At 50.8% G+C, this 27,602-nt stretch overlaps 2 protein-coding genes across 3 annotated transcripts in view; one reads left to right on the forward strand and one right to left on the reverse strand.

The window, feature by feature from the left end:
• The window catches only part of NR6A1 (nuclear receptor subfamily 6 group A member 1), a 76,993-nt gene extending 57,851 nt beyond the window's left edge, over positions 1-19,142 (reverse strand). For both annotated transcript variants that reach the window (XM_069031731.1, XM_069031730.1), the window contains exons 1-2: positions 19,071-19,142; positions 6,093-6,152 (exon numbers count right to left, since the gene is read on the reverse strand). In XM_069031731.1, the coding sequence (XP_068887832.1) occupies positions 6,093-6,152; positions 19,071-19,137 (127 nt within the window). In that variant the 5' untranslated portion in view covers positions 19,138-19,142. The remainder of the gene's footprint in view (positions 1-6,092; positions 6,153-19,070) is intronic.
• Positions 19,143-19,848: 706 nt separating this feature from the next.
• Positions 19,849-27,602, forward strand: OLFML2A (olfactomedin like 2A). The gene is made up of 8 exons (XM_069031890.1): positions 19,849-19,973; positions 23,740-24,003; positions 24,126-24,233; positions 24,338-24,523; positions 24,720-24,981; positions 25,094-25,327; positions 25,482-25,667; positions 25,906-27,602. The coding sequence occupies exons 1-8, from the start codon at positions 19,908-19,910 to the stop codon at positions 26,505-26,507; spliced, it is 1,908 nt and encodes a 635-aa protein (XP_068887991.1). The 5' UTR covers positions 19,849-19,907; the 3' UTR covers positions 26,508-27,602.

A 27,602-nucleotide genomic window follows, 5' to 3' on the forward strand; every position in this document is an offset into this window, starting at 1 on the left:
AACACTTCAGGCTGAGCACTGCTTGTGATTAATTCAAATTGTCTTTGTTCTTTCCACCAGCTCCTACTCCAAAAGATGGCAAGAAAAAGGTGAGACTAATTTTCAGAGAATTCTTGTGATTTTCAGTATCAGCTGATGTTTAATGATACCATTAAAATCAATCAGTTTAAGTGCAGGCTACAAACTGTATTCCTGGAGCAAGATTGCTTCAAGTACTTTATTAGACAATACACTTACTGTTAAATTACATGTATCAGCTCAGGATATTCAGAGAGAAACTGCTAGATCCCTACAACAAGAGAAAATACTCCAAATTTAAAGCAAGTTTCCAGCATTTAACCGTAAATTATCCCTGCTGACTCTGTAGGCTCCACTGCACTCACAGGAAAGTTATTTCAGATACAGCAGCAGATTTACTTTTTAACAAACAAACTGCAAATAATTCATCTCTCTGGAACCATGCGAGCCAGGTGGAAAAGGTGAAGATAATTAGATGCAATATAGAGATTTAAAGAGATTAAGCCCCCTTTTCCTCTTTTCAGGGGAAAGAAGAGTGGGGACAGGAGCTGTGGAAATACAGACACTATGTACTCCACTAAGAAGTAGATCCCCTTCTCTCATTTCTGTTGGTTTAGCATTATGGGTGCCCCCCACCCCCAGTTTTTTTGGTTTTTAAGTGAACTTTATAAAGAAATTAGAATCATTATAAACATCCTTGGTGCTGCTATTGAGAACATGCCTATCCCACAAGAGAAAAGGTTTCTCCACAACTGCAACGCCGATATATTCAAAGCTGGTTTAAGAAATACTAAGTCAACTCAGCATCCACAACCAGAGCGTTACACTTCTGCAATTCATTAGTCCTCAAGGTTCCATTCCGTAATTAAAATACTTTGCAGTTTAAGGCTTTACAATAAAGAATGTGCAGTCCTCAGCAGTGTTTCCACAGCCAGTCTATGGAAAACATATGCATGGAAAATCTGTACATGTATACAGCCATCTTTGGATAGCTTCAGTGAACATTCAACGCTGTCGGTGAGTTTGAGAACTAGAAAAAACCATCGACCGTTGACTGTACCTTGAGGTTTATCACAAACCCTCTGTTAAATGGAAAGCCTGAACCTTCAGAGATTTCACATGTGGTTGCCATTAGCAGGTCATGATTTACAGATTATATTAAGAGCTACAGAGGTTGAGTTTTTCCAGTTCTACTTTCTCTAAAAGTGAATTGATGTATAAGAAATGCTTGTTTTCTCTTAAAAAAAATAATTAAAGCTTTATACTAGCATAGCATTTGTGCAGAACAGAGTATAAGAGATCAATGGAAGGTTTTGTATGGGCAGCACAAAAGCAGGAATGTATCCACACCATATGGGACACTTGGAAACAAATCTGAGCGTGGTATATGTTCAAAATAGTAGAATACAGGCCAGATCAGGAGGGAAACCTCATTTCCATTTGGGCTGGCAACTTGAGCTTTGCTGGAAAAAGCTTTGGAATGTCAGTTCATTTGCTCCCAGGAACCTGCACTGGATTTCAGCAGCTGCTCACCGGGAATGCCAGGCGAGGAGCCTGGTCCAGCTGCTCCCACGGCTCAGGCTGTCGCTCTGCACCCAGGCAAGCAAGGAAACCGCCTTCCTTTCAAAGAAACAGAAAGCCAAGGGCTTGGACACCTCAGTGGTACCTACGTGGAACCTCTTCCAGCCCGGCTGGGTGACCAGGACTGCAGACTCTGGCAGTGTGTGCCTTCACAAGGGTGCAGGCACTTGTTTTGCCCTCACAGGGACTGCAGGATCCATAAAATAAGAAAAGACCCAAAGCATGTGCCAGGGAATATTGTCTTGGGCTGTTCTAGAAGAAGACATCTAACATGTAAAATTTTACTTCTGTATATGGTCACAGATGGGCAGCACTTAACAAAAAAAGAAAAAACACCCCACCCCATCTCAAGCTGAAGAGAAAGCACAGGCTGTTGAAAGTTAACCCTTCAAACACACCTGGCACCTTTATGTGCTTATATCAGATCACCGTTGGGCACTAAAGCGTCAAACAGGCCTTTGTCTAAAGGGGGGCCAGTGGAAGGAAAGTGGTCCAGCTCGTAGTTACCTGCTCCATGAACTACAGACCAGGTATTCCCGGCCACAAAAATCTGTAGAAGAAGTGGAGTGACCAAGCAAAAGTAATCACCTTACAAAACAAAAGGTGATTTATATATTATTTTTTATGTCGTTTCTAAAGAAGAGTATTTTCTACTCCTCTCCCTGTGAATGTGTGCTTGCCAGAATCACCAAGATTTGACAGCTGCCACAGGGAGTTCCATGTGACAGCACCACCACCGTGGCATCTTCAGCATCTAATGGCTGCAATCAACATTCATTGCTGTCGGTGGGTTTTCATTTCTATCAACTCACTGATCAATGAATGCAAACTGCGGACCAGCCAGCCAAGGACCACCTGCTCGGACAGCCCAGGACCACCCATTCAGATGGCCAGAGTGGCTTTTCTGGCAAGAAAAGTGACACTTTTGCCAAAGAAATGCCGTGTCCAAGTTCTGCCTCCCAAAATGGTGTAAGGCAGGTCTATGGCTGTGCCATTGTTCCACCAAAGAAGTTCAGGACACGTCATCCAGCTCCTTCATGAGCAAATCTGAGTGCTAATTAAGAACTGCACAGGAATTTTTAAAGGAGCAGAACAGTTGAGGAACTAGTTCAGTTCTAATAAAAGTGACACCCAATTGGCAAATCTGTCAGTAAAGCATAAACCTACAGCTTTACCAGGTTATAGGAAATTAAACTTCCTCCTGACCGAGCCAAGCTATGGAACAGCACCGATCCTACAAAAGGAACTGAAGCTGTGGGGCTTTGGATTGACAGGGATGAGAATGGAAGGAAGCAAACAGAAAATAGTGATTTAAGGTACTGCTGCAGAGAACATTCTTCAGGGCTGTGGTGGGCAGGGCCAGCTTCAGTTGCAATGGAAAGGCGAGGAGCTGGAGCTGACTGCCTGGGGCAGGCAGGGACCTTCCTGCTCTGCAGCTGTGCAGGGAGGAGCACACACATCTGTGCACGACAGACACAACTGACACTGCTGTGAGACAGAAGGGCAGCCTCTCGAGCTGCCCTCCAAGTGTTTTCACATGACTGGCATGACCTACCTGTTCCCAGAAATGCCCCTGTCTCTGGACAGTGCAATGCAGTAAAGGAAGGAGGTCCCTGAGGTGCCCCCCACACCACTCAGAGCAGCAATGGTGGATCCCACTCTGCTCAGCAGTGGTGTCAGTCAATTCCCTGTGCAGTAAAAGGTCCAAGCACTTCTCTTACGCCTTGTTTGCTCCTCCAGTTGCTCACGGGATTATCCTGAAGCAGCCTGTTCAGGCACGCTGTGCTGCTATCCCACAGGAACCATGTCCCTCAGCTCACTGTACAGCTCAAGTCAGAACAACTCACCAAGGACTTGTAAACTCCAATTTGGTGAATATTCAAAATAAATCTGCTTGTTCTGTTAAAAGACTTAAACTTGTTCAATTTTACACAGGAACAGCTCCACCAAGTTCAACAGCTACACATTAAACAGACTGAACTTTGCAAAAGTGGAGTTTTAGGAAAAGTCTCCCCTCTCCCTGGGTCTGACAGCAAAGGGCCCTGTTCAGTCACCCCCAGTGAGCACTTCCACTGACACCCTGGGTAAGTGTGGTGGTTTGGTACAGGAATTTACCACAGCACTGTAACAGCCAACAGCCCAAAAGCACGTCTGCAAAATTGTTTTACCATTATGAAAACAAGACAAATGACTCGTTTTTGATGCAGTTTGACATTCTGCCTTTGAAATCTCAAATTTTTCAGCATGCTTGGCAGACTCATTCAGAAGTGAGAGTGCACAATTTGGATTTTTTCCAGAGACATCTTACAGGATGTACAAGAAAGCACTTCTGTGTTATTTTAAACAGACATTTCAGCCAACTGGTTTTCCTCATGTATACCTGTATGAAAGTAGAAAATACAGAAGTCCTGACAGAGGTGTTTGTCTTTACTGCAAGGACATGTGAAAATAATTCACTGCAGTTTCTCTGAATAAGGCATTTCAGACAAACAGGGAAAATTAAATAAAGGAGCCATTACCCCAGTTTGCCAATGCATGACAAGCCAAAGGCTTGCACAGACACTCCACACCTCTCAAATGCTCTGGATGTACAAATAAGCTTAAAATTTGGGTTCCTACTTGGCTGTAAAAAAATCCTCCAGATTTTTTTTTGGTTTGGTTTGGGTTTTGCTTTGGGGTTTTTTTTTGGTTTTTTGCTTTAATCATGTTTGGTAAGGAAAGACAGCAAAGGAACTAAGGGAAGACAGGTTAGCAGGCATGTTCAGAATGTTTTTAAATCCATGCTTGGGAAGCTTTAGATGTTTGTGTCAGCAACTGTTTGCTGCCTACCAGAGCCACCACCCCGCAGATCTGCCTGCCCTGGGGCACATCAGGGTGACACTGAGCACCAACACATTCAGTGCTGCCACCACAGCCATGGAACAGCTGGGGCTGGAGAAGTCTGGGGCCTGCCCAGCAGGAATTGCCAGGGCTCATCCATCCACACCAGAGGCCAGCGAGGGCTGGGTCATCATCGCGACCGGCCGGAGTGGCCACCAGCACTGACCCGGTGATCGAGACACAGGAGGACATCAAAAGAACTGGAGGAGCTCGGTTTATTTAGTTTATCAAAAGTTTATATAAATATCTTCATAGGGAACAGACGTTTGACAAGCATTTTTCAGTTTAGCAAAAGATAACAGACATGAAAGCTGTAGCTAGACAAACTCACACTAGCAATAAGATACAGTTATTTAAGGAGAAAGAGAGTCACTCAGCTCATGTTGGACAGCCCTGCCCTTTTTTTGCAGACACATTCTGCTGGGAGAATACTATGGAAAATTTAGTTTTGTTTTAATACCTTTCAGTGCACAAGAGTGAATCTGAGCTATGTCAGGCCACAAAGGTTCAACAGAATAATAGCCAATATATCATCATAAACTATACATGTCTCAAGATGAAAAATTATTCTACATATGCATTTGCAAATTATCTATTTCCATGTAAAAGTGATAAACTGCATGAAAACCTAGCTAGATACCAACAAAGATGTGTTTTATTAATCAACAGACAAATAACTGCACACATGTTTACAACTTGGAGCCTACCATGCATGCATTCCACAGGGCTGTTCTCATTATAAAGGAAGGAACCATATTTTCATTCCCATCACAGAGGAACCACAGTTCTCCAGTAAAAGTAAGTGCAAGTCCACCAGCACAAAGGCATGTGGAAAGGACAGTGTCCTGGCTCTGGGAAGCTTTTAAGCAGTTGTGAACATCTGAGCATTACTTTTGAAATGAGCTGTCAGTTAAAAGTCTGCCACATTTGAAAAATCCACAGAGTTCCCAAACAATGAGATGAAAAGTTGCTCTGAATGAGGGGTTCTCAGCCCTGTTAAGGACTCAGTTTCCCAGTGCCACCAGTCTGACAAGGGCCTGTTGCCATCTAGTGGATTCCCATTGACTGGTCCCTCCGCACAGCAAATGCCGCTAGATGGAGCGTTAAGAAGGGATTCTGAATTCCAACTTTTTTTAAGTGTCCAGCAGCTCAGATTTTCAAAGTCTCAAAAAATTACAGGCCTAGAATTACCCTGAAATTGAGGAGGATTTCACCAACTGCTCTCAGTTTCATGAGAAATTCCAGGCTATAGATTCCCAAGTGTAATACTGAAACACTACAGAAAAATACTCCTGTGTCAACATAATTTACATCACCTCAGGAGTTTCTATCACTCATGCAGGCATCTCCTTCACTGAGATATCTCTGGTGGCAACACATGCTACACAACCTGCATTCTGCTGGTGTAAATAGTGATGTACAGACCTGGTCTGTGCTACTTTTGTGAGAAATGCCTCATCAGCTCTCCGCTATGGGAATCCCCACTTCTGTGAATAAGCATCAGCTCTAAAACTTCTCCAAGTCTCTACCATGGAGTATCAATTCCCATCTCTGGATTATCTCAGAATGAGAAATTCTACCTCGTCACACATGGCAAGAAAAGGGGTACTTACTGCCCATGGAGTTCATAGGGAGGACAGGAGAAGAGGAACTCATCTGCTCCACATCTGTAGCTAATGGGAAAGTGAAAATGAGAAAGATGTGATGTGCATGTTACTGAGAAGGTTTTATTTTGAAAACTTTCATTTACACTGAAATTGAATACAGGTGTCTTCAATCACTTGAGGAAGCTGCTTTGAGAAGCAGGTAATTTTAACAGCATCTTCTTTCCCCCTTTCAAGGTATTTCTCTTGTACACATTATCTGTAGATCTACTTTTCTGAGCAGTCGTATTAGTAATTTCTAACTTGTGATGGTCTGAGAATATCAATTCAGAGCAACTTCCAGCACAAAGAAAGTCTAAATTACATCAGCTTTAAACTGTATGCAGAGCATTATTGTGGAATGAAAGGACATGATGATCTCCCATCTGTGTCCAGTGAACCTTCAAAAGATTACTGATCGGAAGAGAGATCCTCTTCCAAAGACTGGCAAGCTGCTGGCATTTGTTCTGGAGCAGCATCAGAAACAAGTATCTTTAAGCACAGGACACTCCAAAGCTTTATTTTCTAACAGCTGAAAAAAGAAGCAGAACTTCCTGCCTGTGTTTGCCAATGAAAACCCTCAAAGTCAGAATGTGATCAAAAACAAATGCCAGATTGCCCTCTGTGTTTTGGAAAGAATCCACCTTTCCAGGACCCAAACCAGGAGAAAACCATCTTGCAGTAACAGGGTCAGTTTTAACCCAACATGAGGTAAAGCAAAGATGCATTCTTTGGGCTTAATCTCTCTCAAAAGACCACAGCCCCTCTCAGCACATCACCACCAACACCCAAATCGAGCAGCTGCGTCTCCATCTCCATCATTTTAATGCTGGTAGGTCCCACATAATTATATATTCTATAACTCTTGTTTAGCTCTAAGACCCAATAAATGCACACTACAAGTTTACATTCCTAACCACGGAACGCAGCCCCAGAAGCACAACTCCAGCCCACAGCCAGGCTTTGCTGCCAGCCCGAATCCTGCCTTTCACATTCTTGCAATTCCCATTTCTCCGGCAGCAGGCAGTTCCCTGAGGACCAGTGTTTACACTGAAAGTGCAAAGTTCTGCTCTAATTAGGCAAACCACAAACAAATGTAAACACTTCAGCAGACCATTTTTACAGAACATGAGAGCAGACACTGCACCACACTGACTAAATCCTCCTGCCATACCTTCCTACCACTCCGAGCCTCCTCGGTGTGGCTACTCAAAGCAGCTGTAGTTCATTGTGTTAAACACCAGCAATCGCTGAGAACAGCAACAAACACAATTACAGATTTATTCAGCAATGCCCTGGCTCGTTCCTGTCCTATTCCCCACTGAATTATCAAGACATTTACTGCCTAGAACATCTACACGTTAATTTATCATCTTGCTTGGTTCTTGCACCGGTGTTCAGAAAGCTGCATGGGACATGCCCACTGCAGACTTCGCAACAGGCTCTGGCTTACACTGCACAGATCTCTGTCTGATGTGCTCAGAGAAGAAAAATTATTTTGCATCCTCCTATTTCCCACTGTAATACTACAGTCTCCCTAATTTAGGAACTGGCAGGCCATTTACTATACATGTTTTGTAAGGAAAAAAAAAGATTCTTCATATGCAGAACAGCCATTTCAGGTTCCTGGAAAGAGCTTTGTACTTTTGCCTATTGAAAGCTATGTATGCTTTCACATACAGCCAAATAAAGCCAAAAAATAAGTGCAGGTTAAAGTTACTCTGACTCTTTTGAGAGTGGTGCAGATTCAGCACTGAGCACAACTCGGCTTTCAGGAAGGCTGAGGGACCAGCTCAGCAGATGGTCACTCCAGGGTTACCTGCTGCTCTGGCACACAGAGGTCACTGCCCGGCACGCGGCCAGATGGCACAGGGCAGGCACTTGAGAAGCTGCTGTGAGAGGAACGGCCACTTAGGGCAGTAAGCTACACCTGCCAACATCTGGAATAGTTTATCAAGTATCATTCAAAGAGCAACTAAATCATGCATGTGCCTTCTGAAGAAAGGTTTCTGAGTGGGAAGTGTTTGGAGAGAGGCAGCACAAATTCTCCAAGTCCCGAAATTTTAGATTGTTCACCGTAATGCCCTGTTACTGGCTGCAAACAATGAAGTGCAACTATTTCCCAGCCATACTTGGAAATTTCAGTTCACACTTGAAATTATGTGTTTTAATGACCATTTATGGTATGTTCACCAATGTGGACACCATGGGCACCACCACCCAGCTGCTCACATTTGAGGTTAGAATTCCCTCAGTGTCCTGCCCAGTGCTGCCGGGAACCCGGCGATCCCACGGCCGTGCAGGAACAGGGCACAGCTGTGGCATCCAAGAGCACCAACACATCAGGATTTCTGTTCTTGTGCTACTACTGGCAGATGGTATTTATAACATATTAGTCTCAACATCACACTTTGATTTTTTTTTTAAGTACATAAAAGCACAATTGCTTATTCTACACCTGGCCTTGAATAGATGGATTTTAAAATTTCTCTCAATATAAAAAAAAATTCAAACAGCTCTTTATGAAACATGCCAATGCTGGTTTGCTCTCTTATCCATAATCTCCACCCTTCCCTCGAGCCCTTTTTATCTTCATAATTATATGTAATCCATTAAATTCCTAAAAACAATTCATCTAAGGGAGAAGAGAGATGGACTAACAACCAGACTAAGATTTTGGAAAGTGGTTTGCTCTAAAAGATGAGAAGGACAGAAGTTTGCTCAGCTACGACGAGCAGCTGCTGCCAATACAAGTATTTACCTCCTGACCTCTCCTCTGCCCACTCAGTGAACAGTGCCAATTGTTTTCCTGTATTATATACTGTTTACAAGCCCTGATTGGCATGAAAGGAATTAATAATTCAGCTCATGGAGCTGATGACCTTTATTGGGGTACCCCTGTTTGCTGAGCAGGAATCAGAGCAAAAAACTCCCTCGAAGCCACAGGGTTTCTTTAAGAGTTTTTCACTTTACAGCCTAACTGGCCACCATAACATAAATCAATTATTTCTCCTGTTTTAAACAACAATGCTACCTATTCTCAGCCCCTCGATTTCTAACTTCCCTTGTATCAAGCCAGGCCTTGTTCTTTGACTTTTACAACAGTCTGGTAAACACACTGGCAAGGCCAGCTTGGAGAGCTTTGCAGGATCAGGAACATTTTGGAACACCAGCAAAAAGAGGTTATGCTATTTTGAACTTCTCTTGACCTTTGCCTGCCCTTGTCTCTGTTTATGCTAATTGAAGGGGTATATGGGCTACTCCTAGAAATGAACTTAGCCTGAACCTGTGACACAGCACTGGACTTTAAAGATGAGTTGTGGTACCCACTTCCCAATGTTGTCATCTCACGTATGGGAAGAGCTCAGCAGGTAACACATGGTACCCTGGGCACTGCAGGGATTCCCAAGGTGGGAATGAGCAGAATGTGCTGACTTAGTGAGTCCCATCATGTTCCCTCCTTCCGAGCAGCTGCTCTCCTGCTGAGGATCAATCGATCACACACGGGTCCGTGTGGCACAGCCCCAGTGCTGCCTGTGGGACTGCAAACAGAAGCTGTGCGTGGGACAGGCTCAGCAGGCGCAGAATGTTCCAGAGGTGACTCTGCCACGTCCCACAGTAGGCACCAAGTGCTTCTGTCAACCTCGTGGCCATAAGCTGTCACAAGCACAGCCTGACTCACTTGTGAGGTTCTCCAGGACCCCAGGTCCTCTCTGCTGAGCTGCTCCCCAGCCTGCACCCTTCCATGGGGTTATTCCAGTCCAGGTGCAGGACTTGATGCTTGTGTCTGTTTAACTTTGAAGTTTCAATCAACCTTTTCCTTCAGGTTATCAAGGTCCTTCCGAACAGCAGCTGTGCCCTCCCAGTTATCAACCTGGTGTCATCTGCAAGTCTGAGGAGTTTGTCCATCCCACCATCCAGATGATTGATGAAATTGCTCAATAGTATTGGCCCCAACACTGACTCCCAAGGACAATCACAGCATAGTGAGTGCTTGAACTCGACTGCCACCCTTTGAACAAAACAGCCCAGGTTTTCACCCAAACTGCCTACAAGGATGCATCAGAAGCCTTGCCTAAGGCTAAGGTTAATGACAAAATTACCCTCTCCTCATCCATGGATCCAGTCATTTCATCACAGAAGGAATGAGGTTGGTCAGGCATGATCTCTCCCCTTGGAAAACCCACAGTGAATGTTCCCAATTACCTTCCTGTCCTTCAAGTGCCTGCAAATGCCTTTTGGGAGGATTTGCTCCATACCCTTCCCACTGAGGGACTGAGACAAGGCTGACCAGCCTGCAGTTGCCCATAGCAGCTACTACTCAGCAGAGCTGAGTTAAAGGTGATTCATTATCCCTTATCAGCTATATTTTACTATACAGAGACATTCCTCCCCTTTCCCCTACATTGGGTAGAGCTTGTCTCACCTCAGCACTGAAAACACACGCTGTTTGCAGAGAGGAGTGGGAAATAAGGCCATCTCGTGATAAATATTTTTACTTATTTTCATTTACGTGGAAAACAATCGCAGTTCCTGCTTACCAACAAAACTGAAAGGAAACCTACACAGAGTTGAATGTTCCATGTACCTGCACTGTATTCCTCAATATACTCTCTACAAACATTGTTATTTTAAATGCCTGTTTACATTCCAGTAAAATTCTGTCAGCATGGTATCTGATTTATTGATGCTATCAAAAGTCACAAGATTCCTGACGTGCCTCCTGAGGCACAAAAATCAAAGCAGAAGGGAGATGCATGTTGCTGCAGTATCAGCACTACCACATACCTTATGAGCTGGGTTTCCAGAAGCCCTCTGTGATTTCTGGGACAGAGCACAGTGCACTTCTGGAAAGCTGCTGCTTCCCTAAGAGGTTCACCAGGCTCTGCTCCTGAAAAATGGGGTGGAAGTGCCCTCAGAGCCAGCTCGTGGTAACAGCAAGGCTCATCAAGGCAGCTCTCAGCCAGCTCATTCCTCTATAGGGGACTCATACACATCTGGCATCTTATTTTAGACTTTTAGGCTACCAAATGGGAAAACACAGTCAAGCACCAAAGCTTTTTAGAAAAATTATGACGATGAAGTAAAAAACCTGTCCTAAAAGAAAGGCAATCATCTCTCTCTGTTTCACATCCAGTGCCTCTCAGCACCCCAGCCCACAAGCACACTGTCTTTGTCCCAGGGCATGAGATTTTGCATCTTCTCTACCTGGAGGACATTTTGGTTTATTAGGATATTGCCTACCAGGCAGCCCAGCCTACTCCAATATTGAAAGATCAATTGCATAATCAGTCTGTAAATCTGGGGAAATTCTTTATTGACTTTTTGATCACTGATAAAGTGTTGACCAACACAAGGCATACCACTATAGCAAAATTCATTTAGAGTCCACTAGAATTACCTACCAGAACTGACCAGAAAAAAACCAGAATTGACTGATATTATACAAGAGATGCTATTTTTTGAAGAGTTAACATCAACACAGATTAATACCTATCTCCTGATAAATAATAACGTTATGATATACAGAATATGCCAGAAATCATGTTGCAAATTAGCCAGTGTTCCCAGAGGCAAGTTGTTCTAGACCCCAAGCAGTGCACCATGTTAGAAACGCCCCTGTAACTGGACCTCTTCACCAAGATGCAGGTAACCTGCCCATTTAATGCAGCAGATAGTGCAGCAATGGCCCTGACACACCGGATCCTGCAGAAGCAGGACATGAGACCAATCTGAAAACAGCTTTTTTCCCTAATCTCAAGGTTAATTAATTTCACGGTATTTATATTCCAATTTTAATTAGAGGAGATAATATTACAGCTGCTAACTGCAATGGGCTTGAGCTGCTCACTGCCCATGCCTGCCAGGACCTGGCTGACCGCACCAGCCCGGGATGAGGACACGGACTGTCCTCACTGGGGGTGAATCTGAGGCAATATCGTGACAGAAGCCTTCAATGTGAAAAACAGGTGTAAGCACCACACACCGGAACAAGTTCCTCATGGTTGACACAGGGACACAGAAACACTGAATCATCCAAATCAACCACTGAATGTATAATTAACATTAAATCAGCATTAGAGGGAAGAAGCCTCGGCTGTGGCACGAACTGGGTGATGCCACTGTCACACCAGAGTTACTGCTGGTGCTCAGGATTCAAACCCACGGGTCTCAGCACACGGAGGACACGTGTTAGAACCCGATATTCTCTGTGCTGTGTGAATCAAACAGCAGAGCTGTGTCTCTCACCACCCGTCACACGAGGACAAATGAACATTCCAAGTGTCAGTGTGGGAACAGTGCTGGGTGTGGCTCTCTCATTTTTGTGAGGTCTCCCCTTCCCACAGGCCACCTAGAAGTGGCTGTGGCTCGTGCTGATGGCTGCAATAACTGACCAGTCCTTGAGACTTCAGGTTTTCCTTCCATTATTGATTTGAGCATCTTGCTCATAAAATTCAGTGATCCAGAGCCCCACCGAGCACTTCCCTCTCACCCCACCAATGCCAGCATCCCGGGTTTTGTTGGAGTGAAAGGCTCACATTAAGCATTTGGCCTCCCAGGGATAGGGATTACAAACGGGCAGGAATCAAGGGAAATTTGATTCTTTCTCCCCACCTACCTCTCTGCCTACTGTCTTCCATGTTTGCAAACCGTATTAGCTCCTGCTGCTTGCAATTCCAGAAACACTTCCCTTTCTCTTTGGGGCTCATTCCAGCCACATCTGCCTATTGCTATAATCTCATTTTGCAGGATGCCACATCTCTTAGTAGCTTTTAATTGTGGTAACACATCTAAGCATCTTAAAAAGCACATCAAAAACTGTCTGACAGATAGAAAAATGCTCTTCAGAATAGAAACATCCTTCCTGATATTTGGATATTTGTGGATATTTGTCTCCACTTGTACTAGAAAATTACCTTAAATGCAGAAAAATATCTATATTTTTAAAGAGAAGGCTCCTAATCTTTTCAATGAGAAATTAATTCTGGATTGAATTTAGTATACACTGCTGCTCTGAAGAACAATCTGAATTTTAATTGACTTTTAATCTAACTTAAATAATACAGGAGTTCATGTTTTGCCAATTTCCAAGGAAAGACACTGTACAATTTTACCTTTTAAAAAAATCTCTGTTGGAAGACATATGATTACAAGTTTTACAATTTAAAAATAATTGTTACATACATTGCTAAAGGAAATCTATTTGTATTCTTTCTTTTAAAGCTGCTCAGCACTGGTGCTCCACAGATGGCCGTGTTCTGCTTGGGCAGTGGTGGGTAAGGCTGGTCCCCCTGCACCCCCACCCAGCCACGGAGCACAGCCACGTCTGAAACATCTCACTCTCCTCAGGAAAAATCATCCCATTGTAATCTGCTGCCTGCTGGACTAAAGGAGATGAGAAAGGCTGCGGCACTGCTGTTTATTTTGCCATAGATATGGCATTTCTTATGTAGCAACTATTGCAGAGGTTTTCCTAGAAAAAAAATTATAAACAAGTCTCTTGTTCCAATGTATAGCATCTTACTAGAACATTTTCTAGTATTTCTTATTTGAATTTCAAATTATTATTTGAACTCTTACTTGAATTCAAGTAATCCCTATCCTGCAATAAAATATCTTACAGATGTTGACAACTACAGTTCACTTACTATTGGGCAATCTATATATACTTTTTTAGCATAACTCAAAGATAGAAAAAGAGGCCAAGCACCCAGAGGTGTATTTCTTCCCCAGTAAGTTTGAAACAGCGTCTATTGCTTCTTGCAATAGAAGCTGTTTCAAACTTACATTGTTTCATGAACAAAGGGCAAAATTTAAAAATTCTTATCCTCTAGATAAAAACATGCTGCTGCTGGACCTGCCACTTCAGAACATGGAGGTTTGGGAACAGGAAACAAACCCTTCACCTACCAGCTATAGAAAAGAGGTAAATAAAAAAAACCAAATCTAAGAACAAAACAACAGCATTACTGGAAACAAAACCTTGAGTGCAGGCTGGAGCTTGCCTCTTACAAAAGCCGAGTCCCTTGCACCGAGGGTGTAAGTTACCACTGGTGAGTAAGGACCAACACAGCCCTTTCCTTCTGTCCACACGAAGGAACATTTCTGGCAGGGCTGGCGATCCCCATTTCCCACATTGTGTGATTGATTACACTCTCTCCCTTAGAAGAGTTGATTGGTTTCCTGGTGCCAGGAAAATGATTGATGAATATTTCAGGCCATGGGCCTCTCTTCCTGCTGGGTGTCCTTTTCACATGTCTCCAACGGGCCTGGGGATTTTTTTTCAAGACTAGGAAGTGTCATTTTTATGGATATCATCCTGTGATAGGGACAGTTCACTGAGCAGAGGCCTTATGTAAATCCAAGTGAAATACTAAAGGTCAGCTCAAGTGTTAAGGTGATGGACCCAGTTGGCAGCACCAGGTAAGCAGGAAAACAGAACTGGGCAAAGAAAAGCTTCACAAAGCAGCAGCAAAGCAGGAGGCACCGAGCAGCCACACCCTGAGCTTGGTACAGCAGCAAACTGGTATCCAACACTGGCATCTTTCCTCAGCTCCCTTCAATTTTGTACAACACCACGAGTAAGGTAAATTTGCAGGTAAGAACAACCCCTGCTTGTGACCCACAGAAAGGGCATTTCCTTAGCATTGCTGATAAAACAGGCAGAGGATGGAGAGTCTCCTGGCAAAAGCACTCACAAGACATCTGAAACAACATACTTAGGAATAATTCCTTGTAAGTATTGCCAAACAACATAAAGCTACAGCTGTGAGACTGAATGAAGAGATTTTTGGAGGACGAGCTGGTGTTTGGCAGAACTTTCAGATACTCAAAGTTCTTTTACAAACTTTTACTACAACCACGACAGCCATCATTTAATCACTTGGCTTCAGGATCTGAGGGCTCCGCAGCAATTCCCGCAGGTAAACCCTGGGCTTCTCAGCACCAACTAAGCAGAATAAACCCTAATGTTGACAGGAGCCCCATGCACATTTACAGCTCAGGGGTACAGCATCAGCAGGTTTGTAAGCAGTGCAAGGAGCCCACCACAATGAACACCTTCAGACACTGTACCACCAATGCAACCCACATTTCCTGCAGGAAGAGCTGGGGAGGCTTTATCCAACAAGAGAATTTTGGGATTTAGTCTGAAGGACATCACAGTTCCAGATTATGTTCCCATAAAAACTACTGAAGGTTTCCCCTCAAGTTTCAGCTGGGAGGTATTTCCAGACAAGGACATCACAGCAGTTTGCAGTCAGCCTGGCATTAGAGCTGTGATAGATTTTTACTGGGGTTTTTTTTCATGTGTTCACAAAGGAAAAAAGGCTTAAAAAAAATTAATCTTTCACACTGACCAGACACTTCTCTAAGTTTAAATTTCACCACATCTACAAGCCTACAGCTGGGATGATTAGGCAATGGAAGCTAGACATGTAACTTGTGCTCTCTGAAGGACGCGGGGTCCACCCTGGGTAAATGAAGCCTCCTTATCAAAGTGCTGGGGGAGAACTCAGATACTCCAGGCATATACTGCTTTCAAGATAAGTTATTGGCAATCATTTACCAATAAAGAACTTCACTGAAGCCAGCCTCTCCGTGGAGTATTTCCTCTTTCTAACAAAACCTGTACAGAACCATTTCTATCAACACATAAAATCTGGAAGTCTTCTAATTATGTAATTAGAACTGTAATAATTAAGACCAAAGCTAAAGCTCGAAGGGTCCCCTTGTCCCCCAACTTCCCTTTCTCAATTAACTGTGCACAGTGATAACCACTTTGGCTTAAAGGCTAAAAAAAGGACAGGATCAAAAGGCTGGTTTAATACAGCTGGAGGGAAAGAATGCATTTCAGCTCCCCAGCAGCCATCTGATGAAACCCTGGGCCAATTCCCTATGTAAATGACTTAATTAGAATTAGCAGATTACACTGCTGAAGGCTTTATTTAAATAGGCAGTTTATCAACAGGATAAACTGTGCTCCCATTCTCACAGAATGCTGGTGTAAATGCATCTGTTCAAAGCTCTACCACGTAGGAGTTGAACAGTAATTCAATAAACCACTGGCATATTTTCCCCACCAGAAAAAGAAATACCACAAAGGACTTGCCAGAGGCAGGGCACAAAGATAGCTATTACCTACCAACAATCAAGAATTAGTCTCCCAGATGGGAAAGTTCCCTCATTTTCTATAATAGAGTCTCTTCATACCGTTTTTTAGCAAAGCGGGGAAAAAATGCTGTTGTTGCAGTGTCACATCACACACTGCATCCGCTCAACATACAGCACTAGTCCTGGGCTCAGCACAAAAAGGCATGCATAAACCCATTTTCCTGATTAATGATCTACAGAAGCCATCAATACCAAATTCCAACTTTATACCAAGAGGTATTTTTCCATCTTTACCATCAAATCAAACAAAGGAGTTAAGTTGTTCCTAAATCACAAGGCTTTTATTTCCCATCACAGAACGGAGTTCAGAATTCTATGTATTATTTTCTACTATTATTTACAAAACCAAGAGACATCCACATTCAACAAGCCAACACTCAGTGAAATAACACTGTAGGCTTCTTGTTTGTTCAGAAACATTTGACTTCAGCAGCGTTGCCATTCAACAACTCCATTTGTTTTTCTTCCTAAATCTTCAAAGAAATGTGTTTATAGCAAGTAAACTAAGACCCAACTATATCAATGAAATAGTCTTTGTTAAGCAAAGGCTTATCTCATCAGATGCAAAGCAACCAAGCATAAAGAACCACTAAAAATGTCAGTGTTCGCCAGTAAAGTTTGGGAATGCTGTGGAAAAGGGAAGGGATGCAGGCAAAGGGATTTTTCTTTGAAAACCTTACATTCTTTGTGCTCTGACAACTTTCCTCTTTTCTCTGGTATGAAGTTTATCCAGATCAGTAATCTGCCCATCTGAAACTCTGACAGTTTTACGGGAACACAAAATTCGAGTAGTTTCCTGATAAATCTGTCTTCCAAGACAACACTACACAACAAAGTGTCCAAAGTTACCTTAAATTCTAGATAATCTGCTGTGTCCCTATTTTAGCTAAAACATAAAATAATTAAAACTATGTAAAAGCCATCATGTCTCACTCACAGAGGAAAAAGATGCCAACTGAAGCTATATCAAAACTGATCTTAAATGGGATCCTGTTGAGAAGTAATTGCTACTACTGTAGGAAAAATGAATGCCTTAATGAAATTGCTTTGAAAAAAAACCCCTGGTTTTACTCGTTGCCATTGATTTGCTCAATGATAAAATACGTTTCTTACATGGAAGAGGAAGTACTCAAATTGGCAAGGGAAAACCATCATCTTATATTCCAAGAACGTCAAGTGCCCCCTCAAATAATGAGGCTGCAATTGCCCGTAACTGCTGAAATAAAACCACGTCGCTGCATTTCAAAGTTATCCTGAAGCTTCTCTCACTGAAGACGCCAATAAACTTGCAGCACTTTACTCTGGGTTAACACAGAAGCCACGTGCAGAGCTTAAGTTCATTAATGATTTTAACATTAACATTTTAACACCAAGAATACAATCTGACTATTATACCTCTGTCCTTGTACAATTTTCACTGTTTTCACTAAGAGTGAAGATGCTGTTCCTCAAGGTATCAAAAGTACTATGAATCTTGCTTAAGAAAAGGAAACATTAAGAGCCTTCATTTCCCATTATCATTTGCAGCTATTTTATAAAACCATGAATTAACAACCCAATCGTTCGTGCTCCTCCCCCAGAGGCTTTAGAAAGACCGAAGGTCAAGCAATGTCTCAATACCGCACCAGTATTTCACATTTTTGAAGGCAAAGTAGTAAAAGGTTGTTACATCACCCATTCAAAAGACTAACCACAGCCACAGGTACGTCTGTCACAAGATACGCAAGAAACTCTTTAAGCTAATCTGATTAATCAAAAGAGATTTCCCCCAAAATCCCACATCTGTGGGAAAAATAGCAAATGCAGACAAAGCATTAATATTGTTGTACTCTTAGCGACACTAAAGCAACAGACACTTCACAAACTAAATCAGAAAGTTCATACAGCATTAAGGATATATTAAAGTATTAAGAGTGTTATTAAAGTATCTAAGAGTATTAAGTCTCTTCATCCAATTGGACATCTAATTAAGTGAGAAGGAATAAAGCGCTTCCAGGGACAACTCAACATTACACATCAGGGCGGTTACAGAAATGCCTATTTCTGCAGTTCCCACACTGCCTATCTTTTGGTACCGCCTGTATCTCGAAAACCGAGGACGCTGCCTGATAAAAAGCCTCTTTTGTCTGAGCAAACCCTTTGTAGAGAACCCGAGTACCTTAAGATGGTAAAATGCAATTGTAAACCATAAAAATTGGCAGGGACATTCAAGTGCAGATGCGGCATCTGCATACGGGAAGTGTAAAAGAGTCCCAAATGGTGCCCATAAACCCCGGGCAGGGACCGGCTCACAGGGGCTGAGCCAAGACACCCGCGGGGCACCGGCAGCAGCCGCGGGGCACGGCCGGGACACGGCGGGCGGTACCGGGACCCCGCGGGGCCGCCCCGGGACACTCGCCCGGAGCGCTCGGACGGACGCGGCAGCGGCCCCGCGGCGCCCCACACACCCCGCGGGGCCTCGGCACAGCGCGCTTGGATGCGGAAAACGTGATTTTTGTGGAACAAGTTAAACTCGCAGGAAACGCCGCACTGTCCGAGGGGACCCACTGCGGGCGGCGACCCCCGCGCGCCCCGCCGAGCCCCGAGCGGGACCCGGCGCCCCGGCCCGGGGGGCAGCGGGGCAGGGCGGGCAGCGGCCCTTTGTTGTGCCCCGCGGCCGCGGAAAGTTGCGGGGCCGCATCGGGCAGGCGGAGCCCCCGGTACCGCCGGCCCCGCGCCCCGGCGCGTCCCCGGCCCGCGCCCCCGGCCCGCCCGGACCCCTCGCGTTCCACTCACCGCTGCGGGGCGGCCCCTTGCTGGCGGCGCGGGGCTCCGGGAGCTCCGCGGGCGGCTCCAGCTCCATGGCGGCGCCGGGGCCGCGCCGGGCCGGGCCGGGGCTCGGCGGTCTCAGCGGCCCCGGCGGCCGCGCTGCCCCATGGCCGCTCGGGCGCTGCTGACAGCCAGGGCCGCGCCGCGCTCGGCCGGGCCGGCCGCGCCCCGCCCCCCCGGGGCACCACGGGAGCCGTAGTCCGAGCGCCGCCCGCGGGGAGCCGCGGCCCGGCCCCGACGGCCGCGCCCCCGGCCCGCCCCGAGCCCCCCGCCCCGCCCCGCGGGCTCCGCGCCCCGACCCCCCCCGGCTCCCCCGGGCCGGTGCACCGGGAGCGGCGGAGCGCCAGGGGGCACCCGCCGGCCGAGCCCCGAGCGCTGCCGCGGCACCGCGCACGGGGAGAGGGGAACCGGGCAGCGGGCACAGGGAGAGGGGGGAAACCGGGCACAGGGCACGGGGCACCGCGAGAGGGGGGAAACCGCACAGCCCCGGCGAGGGTCCGGCCGGGATCGCCCGGGGACACCCGCCCCCTCAGGGGAGAGGATCGGCCAGCCCGGAGAGCAGCCCCGGCACGGGGCACCGGGCAGCGCCGGTACAGCGGGCGCTCCGAGGCGGGCACGGCCAGCTCCACCCGGGGGGAACGCGCCGCCCCCCGCGCCGCGGCGCCGCTGCTGGGGCCGGTGCCGCCGCCGGGACGGGGCGGGGCGGGACGGGACGGACGGGACGGGCGGCTCCTCCCCGCCGCCGGGACGGGACGGGCCGGGCGGAGCGGGCGCTCGGTGCGGGCGGTCACCGCCGCTCTCGCCATGCGGACGCTGCTGCTCCCCGCGCTCCTGCTCCCGGCGCTGGCCGCGGTGCGCGGCACCGCCACGGTAAGGACGGGCCGGACCGGCACCGGCACCCACCGGGGTCGGGACCGGGATCTCGATCGCGGCCGGGAGCGATCACGGCGCTGCTCGGGAGCGGGCGGCGGTAGCCCCGTCCCTGCGGGGCCGGCCCGGTGTCCCCGGCGGTCGCTGCTCTCTGTGCCCGGGCGGAGCGGCGGGGCCGCGGCCCTACACGGGGCAGCGGGCGGGGGTCCCGGGAAGGGCGGGGGTTCGGGTGCCGGTGCTCCCATCGCGGCGGGGGCTCGGCGCAGCGAATGACCCGGGCGGTGGGCGCGTTCGAGCGGTTGGTTGGAAGGTGCCCAAGCCCCGGCGCTGCGGTGATGGGCGCTGCAATGAGCGACTCCGTGCCAGAGAGAACAGCCCAGACAAGCCTTCCCCCGAGGGGATGAGGAGCAGGAGCGGGACCGGGAGCGGGGGGAGCCAGCCTCCCCCGTGGATCCAGGAGCCCTCGGTTCCAGCTGGAAGACGTCTCCCACGGGGTCAGTGGCCGTAGCGGGGCCGGAGCAGGGACACCGGGACCCAGCCCAGAGGAATGGAGGTGGGAGCAGCTACTGCAGGATCACCAAATGTTATAAAGAAAGGATTTCCCAAGACGTTTGGTGGAAAACGACGCTAGCACAGCTGTTGTCGGCAACACTTAGCTTGGAACAGATATCCAAAGCCTGGAATGCCCTGTTGCTGGGCTTCCCGGCGGGGTGCCAGGGGTGATGCTGGCAGGACTCAGAGATCCACGCAGTACCGTCGCCTCCTCCATCCCTCCCTCCCCACAGGTGCTGCCTGCTGTGCTCAGAGGTGTTTTCTCCGTTCTTGCCGTTGGATGAGATCCCCTCGGTGGGCATGTGTGTGCCACACAAGCGCTTGGCATGGCTGTGTCCCCATGACCAACACGGGATACCCAAGCAGCGCCAGCGCCTGGGGCCTGGCCGCCGTCAGCCACGGCCCAGCCCTGCCAGCACCGTTCTGCCTCAGCTGCAGGACGTGTTTGACACCTTGTGCCAAGCCTGGGAGGAGGAGGAAGAGGAGGGTGACATGGTTTCCCTCCCGTGACAGGGACATGCCTTCCAGCAGCTGTGCCAGAGGAGTGCAGTGCAGCAGCTTATCAACACAGCGTGTTTTCCTCTGAGACGAGTCCTCTGGCAGCAGCCACAGAACAGCTTAAAAGCTGGCCAAGGGTCATTGTCAAAGGTCCTGCTTTCTCCAAATAATGTCACAAACTCTGTGCTCACATGGATGCTCTTGCAAGAGGTTCCGGAAACCGGGAAAATTACCCAGCTCATAAAACTTCGAGTGAGGAAACCCTCAGCAAAGTGCAGGGACACTCTCCCACACCAGCCTTGGGTGTGCAGCTCCTGTGGAGCTGGGACCCACTCAGGGGGAGAGGCAGCAGCCACGTGCTAGCACCCTGGGCTGGGGTCTGCAGCGAGAGGGGGGGATCCAGGGAAAGAACCACCAGAGCCCCTGCAGGGCTGCATCAGCCCCTCACGCAGGTTTCTTGGGGTGCTCATGGATTCCCACCTGGAGAAGGCAGAGCAGCATGAGCTGCCTCCTGCACCCATGTCCCAATCCACCTGTGCGCTGTTAGGGAGAGGATCTGTGCCCTGGTGTGGGCTGTCCCCTGGAGTCGCTGGCAGAGGGCTGGCAGAGGGCACCCAGCCAATGTACCACGGTGGGTGACCCTCACAGAGTCTCCCCACGTGGGAGCCTGTTTTTTAATACTTCCTTGCTTATGGGCTTTTCTGTGTAAAAAGAACATGCAGCTCCTGTTTAAGGAAGCTGGCAAACAGCAGAGTGAGGTTTAGTGTTACGGCCCCACTGATGGTGGGCGGCTGCCCCAGCCACGATGCAGAGAGACACAGCCCCACGCGGGATGGAGGGAGGTGGAGCCGGGAGGGTCTCTGGGAAGGGGCTGCCCCTCCGTGCCGTGGGAGAGGCTCTGTGTGCAGTGTCACAGCTGCTGCGGCTGCTCCGGTGAGTTGGCGGCTCTGGACACCTGCCTGCTCACCACAGCGTGCCAGGGCCGAGGGAGGGGATGCACATCCCAGGGTCACCTGCTCCCTCAGGAACGAGCTTCCAGCACAGGCAGCTGCAGCCCTGCCCTGCAGAAGGTGTCGGGAGCAAGTGGGGTCACAGCATGTGCCGGGCTGTGCTGCAGCAGTGGCACCTTCACCAGTCCTGGTGCTCTGGGTACTGGCAGGAACGGGGGACCCCAGCTTGGAACTTAAGTGGGACTCCAGTGGGGCACACCAGGATCTCACACGGGATTCCCACAGGGATGTGTGAGCGCACCAGGAGCTCAGGCAGCGCCTGGACATGGACGAACATTGCTCGTGGCCAGGACAGCCCATTCCGGGCCCGGGAGCTGCTGGGTGTGTGCAGAGGGGCCGGCAGCTCGCGGCCGGGCTGTGAATTGTCCTGCCTGTTTGCACAAGTGCCGGCGTGGCCGTGGGGGAGGTCAGGGGGCCCGGGGACGTTCGAGCCTGGCGAGGTGGTGTTTGGGGAGGGCGTCCTTGCCCCGCTCCCTGCTGAGAGCTTGATTAGATTCTGCTCAATTTACAGCCCTTTGGCTTCCTGGTGTTTTCCTTCAGCCAGCAGGACCTGGTTTCCCTTTGAACGAAAGAGGTTTTTTTGAAACGCAAAACGTGAGAAGTTTTGCAGCCCTTCAGAAAGGGGAGGAACCCCTGGCCCGTGTGGGCTGTGGGGAGCTGTGGGGAGCTGTGGGGAGCTGTGGGGAGCTGTGGGGAGCTGGGGTCCGTGCCCGGCTCAGGGAGAGCCACTGCCCCGGTGCCACCAGCGCACCCGGCCGCCGGCGCAGGGAGGAGGGTCCCTGTGTGGCCATGGGCGCTGCCTGCAGGCAGGACACGGACCCCACGGGCCTCTGCCCTTTCCCACGCCGCACTGTGCTCCACTGTGGTCCGGGGAGGACCGGGAGCCAGAGCTCAACTTGTTTCCCAGCTCTGCCACCGTTCTGTTTCCCAGGATGAGTCAGAGTCCCTGTGGGCAGAGCCCTCTCCCTCCGGGGTCACTGCACTGCCTCTCCCTGTTCTCCCACCCTCCCGGGTGCTCGGAGCAGGCGCATCCCCGCGCGTGGGACGCCCAGAGCAGCCTGGCCGTGCTCCTGCCAGCCCAGGCGGCCCCCGCGGGTGCACAGCCGGTGGCAGGGGGTGAGAGGGACTCGCTTCCCCTGTTCCTGAGCACAATGGGAGAACTGGGCTAAACCAGCCGAAAAGCACCCTGGGCTCTGTAGCGTGAGTCAGGGCCATGTGTGGAAACAAGGGAGTCCTTGAACGTGTGCCTCGGGCCATCGCGGCAGACTGAGGGGCCGAGCTCACCCCGAGGTGGCTGCATGTCACCACAAACAACGAACCCTGTGTGGGCTTGGAGCCGTGGTGTGGGGGCACAGAGGCACTGCTGGGTGTTCTTGCCACCATCCCTGCTCACTGAGGTCTTGCTGGAGGCTGGGAAACAGCCGCAGAAATGAGACTGAAGTACCTGGGCCACAAAACACTGGTGGCTGCAGGGATGAGCAGCTGCCTGGGCTTTGTCACTGTCAGCCTGGGTGCAGAGTGGTGCGACAGGGTGCTCTGGACTAGACAATGCCTCACGCTCTTTGGGGCACAACCACGAGCCCCAGGGGCAGTGGGAGATCTCGGGGCAAGCACCAGTGAGGGAGTTGGCTGTGATGGTCTGCGGGGGCTGGCGAGGCCCTGTGGGACACCCGGCTGGGACACCAGGCTCATCACGTGTCCCGCAGGCTCTGGGTGATGTGGACCAGGTCCGGATGACCTCAGAGGGCTCCGACTGCCGCTGCAAGTGCATCCTGCGGCCGCTCAGCAAGGACGCCTGCAGCCGCGTCAGGAACGGCAGCGCGCGCGTGGAGGATTTCTACACCGTGGAGACGGTGAGCTCGGGGGCTGACTGCAAGTGCTCCTGCACCGCGCCCCCCTCCTCACTCAACCCCTGTGAGAATGAGTGGAAGATGGAGAAGCTGAAGAAGCAGGCCCCTGAGCTCTTCAAGGTATCTGTGGTGTGGTGGGACTGGGGGCCAGACCCTCTCCCTACGCTGTGCAGCCGCGCCCCTGCCCCATGCCCTGTGCCCCAGCCCTTACCCCAGACCCTGTCCCTGTGCCCCCTCTGCAGCTGCAGTCCATGGTGGACCTGCTTGAGGGAACTCTGTACAGCATGGACCTGATGAAGGTGCACTCCTACATCAGCAAGGTGGTGGCCCAGATGAACACGCTGGAGGAGGTGAGCGAGCTCCAGCAGCACCATCCCCACAGTGCTCCCCACTGGGTGGCTCAGGGCCGTCTGTGAGCTCCCTGAATGGGGCTGCAGCCTCTCCTCTCCTGCAGACCATCAAGACCAACCTGAGCAGGGAGAATGACTTCATGAAGGAGAGCGTCCAGCACCTCACCGACCAGATGAAACGCTATGAGAACTACTCTGACATCATGATCAGCATCAAGAAGGAGATCTCCAACCTAGGCTACCAGCTGCTGCAGAAGGATGCGGCTGCCATCCCCGAGAGCAAAGCACAGGTACCCCAAGGCGCAGGTACCCCCGGGGCCCAGCCCCATGCAGGCACAGTGGGTGCTGCCAGGCAGGGCCAAGCTCCCCCAGGCTTGTGGCAGGTGCATCGGGGTAACCCCTGGGCTGCCCTCTGCCTGGCACGGTGGCAGCAGGGAAGAGGAGGGCATGGGAGGGAAGGGGGTCTGACCAGGCTGTGCCCCCCAGGACACAACAGGTGGCCGAGAGAAGGAGGCAGGACGATACCCCGGCACCCGCAAGGCACTGGGGGACAGGGCAGGCCCCCGACTGCCCAAGGAGAAGCCACTGAAGCCCGAGAAGCCCAAAAAGGAGAACACCAAGGCCAGAGCGGGGTCACAGCCCACGGCCAAGCCCAAACCCCTGGCACACCAGCAGACTGTGGTCCGAGGCATCACGTACTACAAGGTTGGGCAGGCAGGAGCGGCCGAGGGTCCGGCCGGCAGCCGCGGTGAGTCTGGTGACGGGGCAGGGCTGGGGGGCTGGGAGGGCACCTCTCCCCGAGGCAGAGGGCCAGGGCCTGCCCCTGTCAGCACACTAACCCCCAGCTTGTCCCCCCACAGAGGGCCCTGTGAGAGGGGCAGTTTTGACAGAGCAGCAGGAGGAGAAGGGCCCCCTGTCCCCCTCAGCCGAGGGCACCCCAGCCCAAGCTGTTGCACAGACAGAGACCACCGTGCCCAGCACCACGGCTGCACCCAGCACCGCCCCGGCCCCCCGCAGCACGGCCCGCAGCCCCCCTGGCCCTGGCCTCGGGCAGGGGGCCGACAGCACCGGGGGCCCTGAAACACCAAACAGAGGTGGGTGAGCGGGGGCGGCTGGGACAGAGCACCCGACCTATGGTCCCAGTGCCCGTGGCCAAGCTGAGCCAGCAACAGTCTGCCATGGGAAGGAGGAGCAGTCAGCTGCCTGGGGCAGGGATAAGCCGTCCTCTTCCTCCCCCTCGGTTCCCAGTAAAGGAGGTGGAGTGCGAAGGCACCATCGAGTCAGTGGAGGCCCCCATGGAGCACCACAGCTACGGGCGCAATGAGGGGGCCTGGATGAAGGACCCAGCAGCCAAGGATGACCGCATCTACGTCACCAACTACTACTATGGGAACAGCCTGGTGGAGTTCAGGAGCCTCGACAACTTCAAGCAGGGTGAGGGTCAGCGGCCGAGTGGGTGAAGGGGTCCTGGCTGCTCCTGGGTGGGTGTCCAGGGCTGTGTGACACCAGCTGTGCTGGGCCCTGGGGTGGTGGGCAGCTGAGGGGAGCTGGGGAGCATCCAAAGGGCAGCAAAGGGGACACAAGTCCCCTACTGCTGCCAGCGTGCTCTGGCCATTGTGCATGGGACCCCAATGCTGCAGAGGGTCCCAACGCCTCTCCCACCCACTCACAGGCCGCTGGAGCAACCTCTACAAGCTGCCCTACAACTGGATTGGCACTGGGCACGTGGTGTACAGAGGGGCCTTCTACTACAACCGTGCCTTCACCAAGAACATCATCAAGTATGACCTGAAGGAGCGGTACGTGGCGGGCTGGGCACAGCTCCATGATGTGGTGTACGAGGACACAACGCCCTGGAAGTGGAGGGGGCACTCGGACATTGACTTTGCCGTGGATGAGAGCGGGCTTTGGGTCATCTACCCCTCCGTGGACTATGACTACTCACAGCAAGAGGTGATCGTCCTGAGCCGACTTGACCCTGTGGACCTCTCGGTGCGCAAGGAGACCACCTGGAAGACGGGGCTGAAGCGCAACACGTACGGGAACTGCTTCATCATCTGTGGCATCCTCTATGCTGTGGACACCTACAGCCAAAAGGAAGGGCAGATCTCCTATGCCTTCGACACACACACAGACACGGAAGCAGAGCTCCGACTGCCCTTCCTCAACCACTACTCCTTCACCACGCAGGTCGACTACAACCCCAAGGAGAAGGTGCTCTATGCTTGGGACAACGGCCATCAGATGACGTACGGGCTCCACTTTGTGGTCTGAGTGCCCGGGCGGGTCCCACTGCACTCCTGCACCCACCCTGTGCTGTGCCTGGCTGGGCACCCTGACGCAGCCTGGCCCTGGTCCCCCAACTCCAGCCAGGGCTTTGGCAAGAGCCCGGCTTTCAGCCCAAAACCTTTCCCGTCTGCTATGCCCATCACCTGCACCATGCCCACTGCACTGCAGGGCAGGGAGAGCACGCAAGAGCAGCCCCCAGCAGACACCCCCATGACAACGTGGCCCCTGGGGCTGTGGCAGCTCGGCCAGCATCGCCTTCCCAGGGACGCAGAGAGGAGCCCAGCCCCGCATCCCTCTGCCGCTGCTGGCACCGCCTGCCCTGCACCAGCGCACTGAGCTCCTCCTGCACTGCCCCCAGCCCAGCCACACTCGCTGCACACCCACCGGGACCGCGCGTGCCATCACTGCCAGCTGCCACAGTGCCAGTGCCGGGGTAGCCCCATGCCCTGGCCTGCGCCAAGCCCTGTGGGCGGGCAGGGCCCCTCACTGCCAAGCACCAGGAACAGGTGCCAGTTGCTATTTTAGGAAATGTGGCTAAGATGCCTTTGCTTTTGCTGATCATGAGCTTTGTTATTTAAATGCGTTCACTGGAGCCGTGCAAGTCCCATTCAGGCAGCAGGCGTGGAGGAGCCTGCCCGGGGTGTCCTGCCCGCACACCCACCTGCACACCTGCCCTCACACCTGCCCGCACCCAGCACTGGACAGGGCAGCCCTCGGGCCTCTCATTCTCCGTGTGAGGCAGAGCAAGGGGCTGCAAGCGCTTGGCTTGGTTTTGGTCATTTTAGACATGAACAGTATTAAAACATAAAAGATATGACAGCGGGCTGTGTGTGTTGTCATTTGTCCTGAAGCTGAGCAGGGAGGAGTGGGCAGGGTGGGTGCTTGCTGTGTGTCCCCATCCCTCACTGTCCCTGTCCCTCGCCGTCCTTGCCCACTAACCCGACTTGCATGGCCAGGAGTGCCCAGAGGTTGCTGCCACATGTGGCTGCTCTTGACCGCACACCTGACAGGCACATTTGCCCGCACCCAGCCCAGGGCGGGCACCCCACGTTCCCCCAGCAGCACCAGCACGGTGCCACG

This window comes from Aphelocoma coerulescens, chromosome 17 (genome assembly GCF_041296385.1).
Source record: "Aphelocoma coerulescens isolate FSJ_1873_10779 chromosome 17, UR_Acoe_1.0, whole genome shotgun sequence".
Classification (NCBI taxonomy): domain Eukaryota; kingdom Metazoa; phylum Chordata; class Aves; order Passeriformes; family Corvidae; genus Aphelocoma; species Aphelocoma coerulescens.

Bases quoted from the DNA above. Each gene is read 5' to 3' on its own strand.
- OLFML2A (XM_069031890.1), top strand. From the start codon at position 19,908: ATGCGGACGCTGCTGCTCCCCGCGCTCCTGCTCCCGGCGCTGGCCGCG. The intron at 24,004-24,125 runs GTATCTGTGGTG...CCCCCTCTGCAG, and splicing joins AGGCCCCTGAGCTCTTCAAG to CTGCAGTCCATGGTGGACCT. The intron at 24,982-25,093 runs GTGAGTCTGGTG...GTCCCCCCACAG, and splicing joins GGGTCCGGCCGGCAGCCGCG to AGGGCCCTGTGAGAGGGGCA.